This window comes from Cyprinus carpio, chromosome B23, assembly GCF_018340385.1.
Source record: "Cyprinus carpio isolate SPL01 chromosome B23, ASM1834038v1, whole genome shotgun sequence".
In the NCBI taxonomy this organism is placed as follows: Eukaryota; Metazoa; Chordata; class Actinopteri; order Cypriniformes; family Cyprinidae; genus Cyprinus; species Cyprinus carpio.
The window spans coordinates 5,114,409-5,131,114 of NC_056619.1; the positions used below are offsets into that span (position 1 = coordinate 5,114,409).

At 35.1% G+C, this 16,706-nt stretch overlaps 1 protein-coding gene across 6 annotated transcripts in view; it reads left to right on the forward strand.

Moving 5' to 3' along the window:
• The window catches only part of utrn (utrophin), a 178,772-nt gene that overhangs the window by 35,857 nt on the left and 126,209 nt on the right, over nt 1-16,706 (forward strand). For all 6 annotated transcript variants that reach the window (XM_042751343.1, XM_042751348.1, XM_042751347.1 and 3 more), the window contains exons 33-44: nt 752-887; nt 2,294-2,469; nt 2,545-2,680; nt 4,051-4,200; nt 4,701-4,871; nt 6,208-6,309; nt 7,883-7,997; nt 8,075-8,277; nt 8,467-8,584; nt 10,045-10,250; nt 13,393-13,547; nt 15,174-15,363. In XM_042751343.1, coding sequence (XP_042607277.1) covers nt 752-887; nt 2,294-2,469; nt 2,545-2,680; nt 4,051-4,200; nt 4,701-4,871; nt 6,208-6,309; nt 7,883-7,997; nt 8,075-8,277; nt 8,467-8,584; nt 10,045-10,250; nt 13,393-13,547; nt 15,174-15,363 — 1,858 coding nt within the window. The remainder of the gene's footprint in view (nt 1-751; nt 888-2,293; nt 2,470-2,544; nt 2,681-4,050; nt 4,201-4,700; nt 4,872-6,207; nt 6,310-7,882; nt 7,998-8,074; nt 8,278-8,466; nt 8,585-10,044; nt 10,251-13,392; nt 13,548-15,173; nt 15,364-16,706) is intronic.

Here is a 16,706-nt window from a genome sequence, read left to right on the forward strand (position 1 = left end):
CAAAAAATGATCCTGGCTGAATTAGGATGTTAGTTTAGCTGGTTAATATGAAACAGCAGCCTCTTACTGGTTTTTAATTACAGTTTTTACTTAATTCTTAAGTTATTCAGCTTATTATGGTATTTATTCATATTTTAAATTAATATTTCAGTTTTATATTTTCAGTTTTCATTTTAATTTTACTTTGTGCTGTTTTTAATATTTATCAAATAATAAAAAAAAATAATAATTTATGATTAAGTTTAAAAATATTAGTGCTTCAACTTAAATTGGTTTTTTTTTAATCTAATATTTGTAATTTATTTTATTTCAGTTTTATTTCAAGTAATGACATCAGTTTAAGTTAACAATAGCAGCACTGACACACAGGTCTCTTCAGCGCTCATGTTTAAAATGAACATGCATTCAGCTGCAGTTTTAACTTACACATGCTTTATTGCACAGTGATCTGTCAGATAGAGCCACAATCTCTGCGAGTGAATCATTAAGATCTTTTGATGAATGTATCGTGAGCTCGAGCAGCCGTTTGTGTTCATCCTCTCAGAGAAATGAATTTATGACGCTGATACTGAGTGCTTGAGGCGCTATCTGTCTGATAGATTAAGTGGCGAGTGGTATCAATGCATCTCTTGTGCAAACACGCCACACTTGCTTGAGAATGAGATAAATGATTTGAAACACGCAGTGCTGTTGTGGAAATCATCACTTAGATGAGCGTGTTTCCTCTTCTGATGTGTGTGTGTGTGTGCAGGTGTTTTGATGGAGCTGTGGAGGAGTGGAGGCAGTTTCACTGTGATATGAACGATCTCTCGCAGTGGCTGAGTGACGCTGAAAAGGTCCTGGCTGACGGAGAACTGCACCTGGACCGCGCTCATGCACAGCAACAGGTCAGACCCAGGGTCAAGGGTCACAGATCCATTCTGATATGACCTGCTCCATAATGACATAGTGGTTAAAGATCTGCTAACCGATAGGTTGTATTTTTAAGTTCAGATAAACTTAAAAAAAAAATGTTTACAATTATGTTCTTTTTGGATGAGTAACTTTATAAAAAAAAAAAAAAAAAAAAATCAACGACAATGAAAGTGACTGTAAAGATATCTATTTATCAAAAAAATTTAATAAAATCACATGTGTGAAGCAAAAATGAAGCAGCACAACATGTTTTCAACACTGATGATAATCAGAAATGTTTCAGCAAATCAGCATCTTAGAATAATTTTCTGAAGGATCATGTGACACTGAAGGCTGGAGTAATGATGCTGAAAATTCAGTTTTGAAATTACAGGAATAAATGACATTTTAACATGTATTCACATAGAAAACATCTATTTTAATTTATAATTATATTTCACAATATTACTGTTTTTACTATATTTTTTGATCAGATGAATATTGAGCATAAGAAACTTCTTTCAAAAAAATCTTACTTCAAACTTTTGAACAATAGTGAGTGCATGTTTAAGTTATAAACATGTTAAATATGAATTTCTTGGTAAGCTTTTATGGAAACATTTCCATTATGGTCACATTTGTCAGTAGATATGCAAATCATGACAGACATTTCATCTGACAGATTTAAATGCATGCGTCATTTATATTATCAAGGGTAATTTTTACAATTCAGTACATGCTTTTTATGAATAATTTTTGCACTTACAGGTACACGTTCTTGTGTTCAGTTCTGATAGAATCTATAGCTGGAATACCTTTCAGTCAGTTTAAATAAGTGTCTTCCACATGCATTAATGTCATTGTAAATGTCAACAAAATGTCATAATCTGAACAGAAAAAAAGAGCATAATTATAGAGGAGATTAATCATTAATCATGAATGTTAATGGAGATCAGTGATCATTCTGTGAGATGCTAATTGATAATTATATGATAAAGACAACAAGCACTTTTAACTCACAATTAGATGTATAAAAGAAAGATGATTTCCAGCATATGAGCAAAATAAAAACCGACAATGTTTGCACGACTGATGTGTGTTTTGAAGAGTCACCTCTTTCCCTGCAATTAACACTCTGAAAACTCAAACGAGGACATCCGTCGTTAGACTCATGGGTGCTTCAGTGTTTCTCACAGTCTGGCAGAGCTTCGGAGAAAGTGTGTGTGTGTGTGTGTGAAGTGTGAAGTGCTGAAAGAGGGCGAGTTGAATGTGAAATTGTCCTCAAATACAAATTAAGGTCAGATGCATTTCTTGCCCTCATTTGCACGTGAAGAGAAGTGGCAACTTCCTGTTTGTGACAGGTCAAGCGTCCATTAACCCTGTGTGTGTGTGTGTGTAGGATCTGGAGGAGGGTCTGGCCTCTCATCAGTTTGTGCTGGTGGTTCTGAGCCGGTCTGGAGAGCACATCATCAGTCAGGTGTCGTCACCCGACGCCGCGCTGCTGCAGGAGAAGCTGGACGCTCTGAGACGCCGCTGGACGCACGTCGAGAGAGAAGTGTGTGAGCGCCAGCGCAGGTGAGCCGGACCGCAGCACAAACTCACAGATCAGTGTGTGTGTGTGTGTTTGCGTGCTAAACGCTGTTTGTGCAGGTTGGTGGATGAGGATCCGGCCGTGATGGATGTCGTTCAGAGGACCGCTGGTCTGGCTCAGTGGCTGGAGCACACAGAGGTCGCCGTGGCAGCGCTGCCGGTTTCAGCCACCGACAAGAGCCTCAGAGAGCTCAAGGTTCGACACACACACACACACACACACACACACACACACACACACACACACACACAAATACACCCCTGCATTGATGGTATTCAAGAAAAGAAAAGCTAACACTTTAGTGAGCAATTCTCACTATTAAGTAGCTTATTAGCACACCTATTATTAACACTGGCTGTTAATTAGTGCTAATAAAGCACATATTCTGCATGAGCATATTCTACATCCCTAAACTTAACGACTACCGTACTATTAATGAGCAGCAAATTAGGAGTTTTTGAGGCAAAAGTCATAGTTAATTGTTTGTTATTGGCAAGAATTGGACCTTAAAATAAAGTGTGACCAAACATAAAAAATGTAGTCATCATTTAATATTGTTCATTTATTATTAATATTATTTAATTTTTTACCATATGTTTTCTATAATTTTTGTTTGGTACATTTATTGTAATGCTACTTTCAAATTTCAGTTTAGTTTTAGTTTCAGCAGATTTTATTTCATAGACACGTTTTTATTTTTATTTCTATTTTATGTGCTTTATGTTGTGTATTTAGTTAAGAAATCGGTTGAGGTCTTAACGGATCATTTTCAGAATTATTTAAATGGATTTTTAATTTAAGTTTTTCTGTGTACACTTAAACAAGCCAGCCATTATTATTATCATTATTGTTTTTGTTGTTAGATTATTTAATCAAAAACTCAAGCACACGTCTTTCCCACTGAGAAATTTGGGATTAATAATTTTTTTTAAAAAATTTTTTGTCTGTAATTAGTCTCTTTTAGTGTCCGTTCTTCAGTGTCACATGATCCTTCAGAAATGTAAAATGCTGATTTGATGCTCAAGAAACATTCTTACACATCATATTACATCATAAGATTGTCCATGTTTTCGAAGGTCAAAAGAACAGCATTTATTTGAAATAAAAATGTCAAACATTATAAATGTATTCACTGTCAGAATTTAAAGTGTCCTGAATAAAAGTTTTTGTTCCTAAAAAAAAAAAAGACCCCAGACTTTTGAATGTTAGTGTTAATTTACTGTAAATGCAACTATTAACACCAAAACATCCCTAATTTCAAAGCTCAAAAAAGTTAGTTTAATTATAAAGCATTTTAATTGATTGCTCCCCAAAACAGCAGCTAGTGCCTCAGAACCTCTGCTTTAACTCTCTCTCTCTCTCAATTCAATTCAATTCAATTCAATTCAATTCAATTCAAATGAGCTTTACTGGCATGACTGTGGAACAGCACAATGTTGCCAAAGCAATAAACAGCGAACAATTGTTACAGACATGTAGATAATAATAATAATAATAATAATAATAAAAAATTAAATAATAAATAAAATAAAAATAATCTCTCTCTCTCTCTCTTTCTCTCTCAGGCCTTGACGGAGGAGATGGATGGTCAGAATGAGACACTGTCATGGCTGAATAAAACCGGCTCTCAGATCTTGTCAAACTCCAGTCTGAGTCCTCAGGACAGAGACACTCATATGAATCAAATCAGGCAGATAAACCTCAGCTGGAGTAAAGTACGAACACACAATCACACTGTCTCTCTGTCACATTTTGATGATGCCAAATGAGACACAGACAGTAGAGCGCTGCAGTGATGACAGTTTTGTAGGCCAACCTGGAAGCAGCATCAGCCTGTTTCTCTACAAAAAGCCAGGATTTTTATATTTAGAATGAGACGAGTAAAAGCTTAAAAGAACACTGGTGTCTTTCATGTCATAAAATAAAGCATGAAAATATCTTGAGCTTGAGCCAAAAAAGCCATTCAGAAAACCCATCGACTTCATGACAGTGGAAGCAGAAGTGTTAAAACTCATTTCTGGGGTGTACATTAACCCTACTGCATCTCCACAATGAAACTATTTCACACGTTTTTCACTGAAAATATATAATAAATCTGGCCCTGACACAGGCTGATGCTGATGATGTCCGAGTGGCCATATATATGAGGATGAATGTGCGCTCTGTCTCTACTGCTGGATGTGAATGGCATGTTTCGGTGTGTGTGTGTTTGAAGGTGAGTCGTGAGCTGCTGGATAAGCTGCGTGAGGTAGAGAGTCGTCTGCAGACACACACACCGCTGCAGGACGAGAGGTACAGCCAGTTCCAGGAGCGCATGGACAGACTGGGAGACTGGGTTTACATCAGCAGCCAGTCTCTGAGCCACGTCTCACCCACTGAGAGACAGGTCAGACGCTCACACCAGACCAGTCCTGCATTTAAACACACATTATATCATCTGTGACTGACTGATTCTGTGGAATATAAGAGATCAGGAATATTGGCAACCGAACAGTTACTGTGAACCTGGAGAAACACTGTGACGTTACTCTAAATATTGGTAACACTGGAAGCTATGAATCATTTTTAAGCATTAGTAAATAGTCAGTTCATCCTTTATAAAGCATTGACCCAACATTAATAGGCATTAGTAAACTGTTTATAAATACAGCTATAAATGCCTTGTTCTTGATTTATAAGCATATCTATTACAAATGAGATTTAAAGGCTCCGTTATCTTCCAAACAGAAAAAAAAAAATAAACAAACACAACACAGAGGGATACAGAACTCAGAAATATTTATTTCAAGATGCAAAAAATGAAACTGTACAACTGTACACTATAATTATTTTTTTTTCTTTCTATGACATTGCAGAGTCTTTTTTTTAAAAAAATGTATCAAGTGTACAGTTGTAAAGTTTCTTTTTGCATCTTGAAAAAAAAATGTGTAATATAACTTTTTTTAAAGGTATAAATAGTCCTCACTTTAGATGAGCTCACAAAAATAGATGACTGACAACTACTAAATGTTTTATAACCTCCTGACATAATCCTGAATTACAGCATGAATGTGTGTTAATAAAGCATTTATTAACACACTGAGCAACTGTTATCATGTGTCTAAATAATATTAGATTTATAAATGTACATTTAAATAGTTTATTAATCCTTTACTTACACTTTCTAAATGATCTTATGATGAACCACTGACAACTCCTAAATAACTGGTTTGTTAATAACTTCATACTCGATTTAGAAATGATAAATTGATCATTAATAAAGCATGAAAATTAAATTATTAAACATTATTATATATGCTTATAAATCAAGAACAAAACATTTCTAGATGTATTTATAAACATGTTGGGACAATGCTTTATGAAGATGAACTGTCTGTTTACTAATGCTTAACATCGAACTGTGTATGTGCACCTCAGAGATATTTAAAAAAAAAAGATATATTTCATTTCAAAGTGGTTTTAGCTGAAAAATACATGTGGGAAATCATTTAAAAGAAGAATTAGGGGGAATCAGAAAATGATCAATGATTTACTGCCATTGTGTGAATAATGCACACTCTATATGCTCTAATTACGAGTACTTGATTTTTAGAATCTGATTATGTAATCAGTTACCACCCAGCTCTGTGTAAAGGGTTTAGTCTTTCATGTTTTGGTTCAGTTCATCCCGGTGAATTCAGAATCTGGAACAGTTGAGATCTGACTGATCTGTGCTTGTGCAGGGTCTGGAAATGTCCATGCGAGAGCAGAAGCGAGAGCTGGAGGAGCTGTTGTCCTACTCTATTGAGCTGCAGAGGAAACAGCTGCTTCTACCACAGGAAAAGGTTTGTGTCATCCAGGGAAAATAAAAAAAGTAGAACATGTGCTGTGCTTCAGTTCACTTACTTTTTCTTGTTAATAGTGCAATGCCAAAGCAGTTTTTACATGTATGAAAAGTAATGAATTTGAGCTTGATGCTGAAGCCCTGTAGTGTGATTGATATCCTTGATATAGTTTTATATAGATAATATTTTGAATTAGACTACTTTTTTTTTTTTTACATTTTGACTTTCATTTCAGATTGAGTAAATCAGTTGTTTTTATTAGTTTTTCCATATAGTTTGTCTGTGTAGTTTTTATTAATTTTGGTTTTAATTATTAATTTAGATGTTTTATTAAATTATCAATTATTTAGTTAGTGATATTAAGTTATTTAATTTAGTTTTAGGTATTTTACTACATGTTGCTTTGGAAACTAGCTGCAATAAATTGTATTTTATTTTTTTTATTTTTTTTTCCAGTTGACATTTATTTTTAACTACAAGTATTTATTGATCATTTTAATTAAACTGTAATTACGCTGGCTTACACCAACACAAATGTTTTTCATGGGAAATTAGTCTGTTCATACAGTGAATAATAAACTGTGAAGTCAAACAGAATTTACATTATTTACTGTAAGAGTAATTGATTTTCAGATATTTGTATTTGTGATGGTGTTCATCAAACGACACCAAATGAAAGAGTAGAGATTCACTTCTGTTATTCTGTCACTTAGCAAAATACTCCATTCATGAGCGTCACCACATCCTAGTATTTTTTTAAAGCAGCGGTTTTAAGCATGTGATCAAAAAATGCAAATCTTGCTGGTTTGCCAGCTTTCTTCACAGTGCAATGGAAAAGAGATTAGAACAGTCCAGAAAAAAAGAATAATCTGTTGCATTAGCCATGCAAATGTTTGCATTAATATTTGCACCAAATATTCATTTTAGTGTGGACAGAACATAACACTATACACAGTTTTAGGATGAGGTACAGTCAAGCCAAACATTATTCAGACACCAGATATAATTTTTTATATTTTTTAACTAGTGGGTGCAAGACACTATAGTTCATTTATGTAAGTGATGAAAGCAAAATAAAGTAAACTGTGACATATTATACCCACAAATTCTTCATACAGTGGACTACCAGTAAAATGTGAGACCAAAAATTAAGCATTACTTGGTAATTAGTTGACCTACATTAGTATTATCTAATTGTGTACTTAAATTTAACAGCTGACAGCTGTTCAACCCAATTCATTCATGAGACAGAAGGACGGCATTATCAAGATGAATTTGTTCTGACACAGTTTAACTCGGAGTTACCATTTTCTAAACTATAGTGAATAAACTGTGATCATGTGAGAAGCGTTGAAAGTGTCTGAATAAATTTTGGTTTGACTTTCATTGAAAAGCGTGCACTTTCCCATCTACAGTCAACTATTTTAATATACTGGAAGTGTACAAATTATTACACAGCACTTACTCAGTTCTTGTTGATGAATAGAGAGATGGATGAGGATTCAGATGGTGTGTGTGTGGGTGTGTGTGTGTGTGTGTGTGTGTGTGTGTGTGTGTGTGTGTGTGTTTGTAGAGTAAAATCGAACAGCTGGCTGCAGATTGGAAAGCTCTGGACGTCAGACTGAAGGAGACGCCACAGCAACCTCTTTCTCCATGGACACAACAAGTCTGTCAGCAGCAGTTCACAGGTGAGCGTGGTACAGACAGGTGAAGCGGACTCACGCTGCTCTTGAGTGTTTACCGTGTGTGTGTGTGTGTGTCTCAGCGAGCGTGCCGTCTGCGGTGCACATGGTCAGTCTGATGAGCGAGGAGCCGCGTCCCAGTCCAGAGCAGGTGGGCCCCAGCGACCTCCACCAGACGGCCACAGAGCTGGCGGACTGGCTGCTCCTCATCCACCAGATGCTCAAATCCAACATCGTCACGGTGGGAGACAAAGAGGAGATCCACACCACCATCGGCCGCCTGCAGGTCAGACCGCAGAGTCACACCTGAGACGGTGTTTGAGGATGTTTGGCTCAGTAGGGTGGCAGATAGCTAGTAGCTTTTTCCACAGATTGAAAATAAAAACTGTGATTTATGGCTGTGCTTCTGTCCACACAGAATTATTATTCCGACCTCCTTCCGGCTCATTTTGAAGGTGTTGTGTTGTGATTGTAGGTGACTAAAGGAGATCTCGAGCAGAGACATACACAGCTGGAAGACATCATCACTCTGGCGCAGAACATCAAGAACAAAACCTCCAACCTCGACGTGCGCACCTCCATCTCTGAGAAACGTGAGCGGATGTTCATCATCATCTTCAGCTGAATTGTCTTTAGTCTGAACCCTGCTTTCAGTATTAGTCTTAGTTTCATCTAAATGTGGTTTTGACTTAGAGCTAATCTGTCTTCATTTTAACATTAATGTTAATTGTAGTTTTTATAAGAATTTCAGTTTATCTGTATCCTCTGCTGTTCAAAGTTTAGGGTCAGTAAATTTATTTATTTATTGTAACAAGTCTTTACTATCACTTTTTTTTTTATCAAATTCACATAACTTTGCTGAAAAAACTATTGATTTCTAAAAAAAAATATTAAGCAGAACAACTGTTTCCAACACTGATAATAAATCAGCATATAAGAATGATTTCTGAAGGATCATGTGACACTGAAGACTGGAGTAATAATGCTGAAAATGCAGCTTTGATCACAGGAATAAATGATATGTTACTATACGTTACATCTGTATGTTACTCTGTCTTTATCTTAGCCTTTATATTGAAGTCTTTTTATGATTCTTGATAACGTCTTTAAAAAAAGTTTTTATTTTAATCTTTATATTGAGTAATTAATCATAAATTAAGTCATGATTTTATGTTAACCTTGATCTTAGTTTTAGCCTTTTTCTTAATCTCAGTCTCAGTGTCAGTTTTACTTTGCTTTGGTCTTAGTCTTTGCCTTAGCCCTGATTGTTGTGTCTATCTTAATCTTAGTCTTTCTCTTGTGATTCCTAATCATATAAGATTTTATTCTGTCTTAATCTTAGATTTAGTCAATTTTAATCTTAGTTTTTGTCTTAGTCTTTATATTAATACCAGTTTCAGTGTAAATGTGGCTTTGTGTTGGTCTTAGTCTTTGCATTAGTCCTAATATTTGTTTTACTTTTAATCTTAGTCTGTATCTTAATCTCAGTTTTTGTCTTGTTATTGTCAAGTTTCTTATGTTTAAAGTTTAAAATCATAATCTTAGTCTTAGTCTGACTTGGTCTTATTTATAATTTTAGTTTTTGATGTTGAATCCTAATCTTAGTGTTTGTTCTAATCTTACTGTTAATTTTAATCTTAGTTTTAGCCTTTTTCTGAATCTGAGTCTTGGTGTCACGCTGCGTTACGAGTCTTTGTGTTAGCCCTAATCTTTTAGTATTAATCTTAGTCTTTCTTGTGATTCTTAATAATTTTTAATAATCATCATCTTAATCTAATCTAATGTGCAACTTTTTGGCCCTTTAGATGTTATATCCATGATTTAATGTATTAAATATATTCAGTCTAGTTAGAGTTTTTAAAGTTGTTGTGTTTTGGTCAGGAAGTACAGAAGGCTTTGACAAATTGCCTATTGTTTTATAAAAAAATAAATAAAAGGAAAAAAGTGAACACGATGAATAACACACAGTAAACCGAGGATGTGTATTAATGGAGAAGCGTGTGGATGGCATCTGTTGTGTGAGACTCATTCCTCTCTTTCTGCTGTGGTTCAGTGGAGAAGGTCCGCAGCCAATGGGACGGCACACAGCACGGCGTGGAGGCGCGGCTTCTGCAGCTGGAATGCATGATTGGCCACAGCGACCAATGGGAGGAGCAGAGGCACAAGGTGAAGGCTCTGATTGGTCAAAATGAGATGCGTCTGCACAACCTGCTGCAGCTGAACCGAGAGCCGCTCACCAAACAGATCAGTGACAACAAGGTGAGACTTTGACCTGTGTGACCTCTGAGTGTGACCTTTCACTCAGTAAGAGGAACGATTGTTAAGTGTCAAGACTTGGTCTTTGTCATAACCTAGTTGGGAGTTGCAGACAAATGCATGTTTTCGATTTATTTGATGACACTGGAATCTGGAATCTTTTTTTTTTTTTTGTTACACTTTCTGTCGTTTAATTAATTTTGGAAGTGACCCTATTAAGAACATCTGAATCTTAGCTCTGTGTGTTTTCTTATAGATATTTGAACAGTCTTTCACTAAAGTGGGTATTAAAGTGAAGAACAAACACTCATGGTATGTTTTGTCAGGAAGTGACACAATTAAATTGCCTTATTTAATTAAAAGTCCAGAGTGGCCTTGCAAGTAAGGTACAAGTTCCAATTAAGCCCACTATGATGACAAATCTATGAAAAATCTTCACATTTTTTATTAAATAAACACTTCAGATTCAGTCAAACTGGAGAAATGGATCACAGCCTAAAGGAATAGTTCACCAAAAATGAAAATTTGCTGGAAATGTGCTCATCCTCAGATGTGGATGAGTCTGTTTTCCCATCAGAATAGATTTGGAGAAATGTAGCATTGCATCACTTGCTCACCAGTGAAACCTCTGCAGTGAATGGGTGCCGTCAGAATGAGGGTCCAGACAGCTGATAAAAGCATCACAGTAATCCACACCACTCCAGTCCGTCAGTTAATGTCTTGTGAAGTGAAAAGCTGCATGTTTGTAAGAAATGTATCCATCATGAAGATGTTTTAACTTCAAACCATTGCTTCCGGCTAAAATATGAGTCCATAACAATGCTTCCTCCAGTGTTCACCCTTCTCCATATGTCTTTGTCACTGCAGCAAGCTGCTCTTATTTGTAGGCGTTATCATCCCTATTCGTTTGATGTGGCTTTAATTTATTTTCTCATCATGCTCCGTTTCTCCCCACAATAGAGCTGAAGATGAATTCAAGAATGAGTTCTGAGCACAGGAGATCCAGTGCATGTGGTTTTATGTGAGGTTATAGCTTTGTGGGCTTGTTAGAAACAAAAAATAGAGCTGCTCCTATTAAACTCACTTGACAAAAGAGTCATCTTTCTGGTTTATAATTACAGACAGAGCATGACATCTTTCTGTGGCTCAAGAAGCTTGTAAAATTTGTTAATTTCCTGCGGTTATCAAGAGCTCGCTACAGATAGTAATGAATTCCAGCGTTCGAATACAGATGATTGCTTTTAAGGACCAATCAAGTGAATCATATGAGTTCGGCATTTGATTTATTTATTTTGAAAACGTATTTATCTTTTAATTTTAAAGTTCCTGTCAGTATTCAGGCAGTTTCTTTGGGCGGCTGATCAAGCTCAGCAGATTACAGATGCAAACGTTATTAGGGTTACTTCACGTTCACTTGAACCCATTGGAGGGCAACAGCTTTTGAAGAAATTGATTTGCTTTCTTCAGGTTGTAGATCACTAGAGCTGTAAAATACTGAAAATCTATGATGAAAATAACACATTTCATTATCGATTAGTTAGATGTGTGCACTCTGGCGTAAACCCAAGTTGTCCAGATCATGTGAGCACTTCATCAGCTTATAAGCATTGAGTCTGATGTGGGCAGGCTGATGCGTCACATGCTTTGACAGACTGATGTTTCTCCCATTTCCTGACATATTCTTATCTGTAAATATGCACTATTGAAAGACATGCAAGTATTTACAGCGAGTAAACATTTGCTTCAACAAACAGCACAAATGAAATGACTAAAATATTCATATTGATGTAAAATTAGCCGTTTGAACATAGCTACATTTATTTGAAATCATACATGCAATCCAAATAAAATGGGGCTTTTCATCAATTTCTCATTAATTAATTGAAGAAATAATAGTCAAATGAATCCTTACAATAAATCATGAATGAATGAGATATTATTAGTCTTATAGACTGTTCTTAAGAGTATTGGATACAGTTTGGTATTGTAATTATGCTTTCACAATGTCATGTCAATAAATACTATAATAATAATAATAATAATAATAATGTTGCAAAAAATACTATTATATCATTTTTATAAATATCATGGCAGTGAATGCTAATAACTATTCACATTATAATATTGTGGTATTAAATACTACTATAATTATGCTTTTCCTAATATATTACTTCAATAAATGCTAATAAACACTATTTGAATTATTATGCTCCATTAAATGCTACCTTGATTATGCTTCTACCAATATTTTGGAAACAAATTCTAATAAATACACCAATATTGTGATTATTTTAATGAATGCCAATAAATATTAGTAATGATTTTGCTTTGCTGTTCTAAATGATTTTAATTGTGCAAATATTTTGGAAATAAATGCTAATAAATACCATTAATACAAATAATATTATTATTTTGGTGATAAGTAATATTATAATTATGCTTTCATAAAAAAATCGATTTCTTAAAAATATTGTTTTTTATTTAGTTTTTTAATAATTTTATTTTTTTAATTATTATTACTTCTTTCACATAATTATTACTGCACTAATAATAATTAAATATTTATGTTTTTAGTTTCTATTTTAACAGTGTTTGAAATCCTTTATATAATCCACATAACAATATGTGTAAGTGGAAAAAACGGCTTCCCATCACTTAATTGAAGAAATGATTTTCAGATTAAACATTTGCATTAAATCATGAATGAATGAGATACTGTATGATATTGCTTGTGCAGACTCTTCTTAAGAACATCTCTAAGGAGTCGTGCACTTAATATGCACAGGTGTAAATGTGGCTTTTGAATTGACACACACACACACACACACACACACACACACACACACACACACACACACACACACTACTGAGACGTACCTGTAGGGGATGCTAGAGTCATAATTTCACTGCCTTATTGTTTGGTGTTCATATATAATTCAAATGTTTTAAACATGAGTAGATATTTGAGTGTTTGCCTTAGGTTAGAAATAAAGATTTGAAGTTTGTTGACCATGTTTTTCTGAAGTCCCATGACTTCAGCGATGGACACGTGTGAACCAAACATCATCTGACTTCTGTAGCGACTCCACTCTCTGTCGTGCTGTTTATATGGTGGCTTTATGTATTGATTTCTTTTTGTTGTCAGGCGTTCCTGCAGGAGCTCAGTCGAGGACAGGAGAGCGTGACGTCCTTTAATGAACTGTCCAATCAGCTTCTGCAGGAATATGCCGCTGACGACACGCGCAAGGTCAAAGAGGTCATGGACAAACTCAACACAGTGTGGAACAGCGTCAATAACAGGTATGTGCTCACACCTCAGTTTGCATGTGTATTTATGAGTGTTTTAATCTCCCTAATCTCCAATAAATGAGAGGAAACGAATCGTACACACACACTCTGAAACAGTGTGTCATAAACACACACAATCACACTAATGTTCAGCATGTTCAGATATCACACACACACCACAGCACACACACACACACACACATACACATACACACACACACACACACACACACACATGTTCAGTTTTACACACACTTCTCCACATACAGATCATCATTACATCTCCCTCCATAAATGTTATTACTGTGGCATGTAATATTGTGGTAATAAATACTCTTGTTATTATACTACCAAAATATTGCAGCAACATACTGTAGTAATATATGCTACCATAATAAATGTTACAGTTATTGCACTTTTATGAATTTTTCAGAAATGTTATCATGATCATATTGTGGTAATAAATACTACTGCTGTAATTGTGCTCTTATGAATATTGCAGATATAAATACTACCATAATGATATTCAGTGTGTATATATTACTGTAATTTCTACAGTCATGAACTACTACCATGCTAATTTAGTAATACACTGAATCATCATTATGCATTTATAAATATAATATCAATAAATGATATAAATAAGATATTGTTATAATAAATACTACCATAAAATGTAATACTTTACCGTAATTATTATCGCAAAATACTACTGTAATAATTTGGAAATAAATTATATCGTAATTATGCGTTCATGAATAAAGTCAATAAATATTTATAATACTGTCATCATAATATTGCTATAATAAATACTACAATAACAGTGTTATTATTATGCTCTCACAAAATACTGCTGTAAGAATAATTTAGGAATAAATTATGCTTTCACAAATATTTAGTAAGTAAATGCTAATAAATGCTGCCATAATAATATTATTATAATGAATACTACTGTAATATTGAAGTAATAAATATTTCATACAAAATGCTACTTAAAAAATATAGTAACAAATCTTATTGTGATTATGCTTTCAGTAATATCACATCAAAAAATATTAATAAATACTTAATATGATACAATATTAATAACTAATTAATAAACATGTAATAATCTTTATAATGTTGTAATAAATACTACCATAATTGTTTTAATGCAATTAATGCTAATAAATACTCAATTAATAGTATTCTGATATTAAATACTACTAAAATTATGCTTTTATTAATATTATTTAAATAAATGCTAACAAATACTACTGCAGTAAATATTGCTGTATTAAATACTATTTTGATAATGCGTTTACAAATATTGTGGTAATACATAATTTTGTGAAATGAAATGCTACTATAATTATACTTTCATAAATACTTCTGTAATAACTGCTCTATTAGATACTTCCTTGATTATGCTTTTACAAATACCGTGTAAATAAATGTTTATAAATGCTTCCATGATAAAGTAGTAGTAGGAAATACTATAAACATTGTGGTTGTACGAATATTGCATTATGATTGCACTAATATTACCGCCATAATTACTACTTTGCTAATATGAATGAAAAGTCTGTGTGTTAACTCAGTTGTTTAGATTTTTTCAGCGTGGTTGATTGTAGTGTTGTACTGGTTTGTGGTCATCAGGGCTTCGGACCGTCAGGCTGCGCTGGATTCGGAGCTGAAGTCTCTCCAGGTGTGTCTCCGTGAGCTCGAGTCCTTCCTCAAGTGGCTACATGAGGCGGAGACTACAGCCAATGTGTTATCTGACGCCGCCCAGAGGGAGGAGCTCTCGCAGGACTCCGCCCACATCAAAGAGCTGAAGGGGCAGCTTGGGGTAAGAACATGTACATACTTCTATTCCATCATATCCACTTGGGACGAGAGCCAACTTTGCAGCTTATTTTGGCATCCCAGAAGTCGTGTAAAACCAACCAATCAGATTTGAGATTCGCCACTTTCCAGTTTTGACTTCTACTACTGAAATGCATGAGACGATCAGTGTGTGGACTGCAGGCGAATCTGGAAGATTCGGGAGCTAAAGTGCATGTGAACGATATTCAATTATCTCTCCGTCAGTCCTCATTAGTTCCCTCGTCAGCCAGACCGTGGCATACGTGTAATCAAGGTACAGATCACTTCAGCTGAGAAAGAGCGTGTCTGTCTTTTCTTCTCTCTCCTCCGAGTCTGTGTTTGTCCTGTGAGATTCATACATCACAGTTTGATCTCTTTATCTGCTGTCCGCTCTTATAACGACTGTACGCTCTCACTGCCTACTACGATTCAGCAGCCGACACACTACAATTGCACTAAACACACTAAAACAGACTGTTCTGACTCTAAAGTGTGAAGTGGCACCAATTCATTAAATAATCTTTTATTTTCATGTTTCTTGGCAACAAATGGCATTTTTGCAGCCGTGAAGGGCACTGCAAGGATGTTTGTAGGGTCAGTTGAAACCAAAGTGAGCAGCTGAATTCTTTCGTGAAGGCCGTTAGCGAAGTGCACTGACGATTGTCACTTCAACATCTGAGTGCAGAGTCCTCAATTCATTCATTTGAAGGTTTTAGGGCTTTACAGGGTCAAAACTGCTCACACTTTTGCATAATTTTGTTTATTTGTTTATTATCATTATTACATGAGCTCTGCAAGCGAGTCCCTTATAATGTGCATTTGATACACATAATGCACAGGGTAAAAAAAATGCTTGGAAAAAATGGCATTTGCTCTTCTAGTGCCCTAAAAGTGTACATGAGCTCATGGTTGGCATTTTGTTGTTTACTGTTGCTTGTTCCCTCATCGATCTTTGTCACTGTACAACTGATTCATGCTCAAATCACCCTGACTCACTAGTGGTTAGTGTGACGAGACAGACAGACTTCTCGAACTCTCATCAGGAGACAGAGAGAGAGACAGGTGCAAACCCTGAGTGTTTGTTTACCTAGAGAGTGTAGTGTTTCTAACCTCTTGTATTGTGATGTATTTCTGAGTGAAGCAGCAGGATTTGATTCATCTGGAGTTGATTGGATGGTGAAAAGAGGTTGTTGTTTAATGGAGGCAGGTGGTTGGAAGGAAGAGGCTAAAAATAAATCTAAAATGAAATTAAAATTGACTCAAATGGATGGGTAACCCCCCAAGAAATGTAAATTCTGTCGTCATTTACTCATCCTCTTTTTGTCA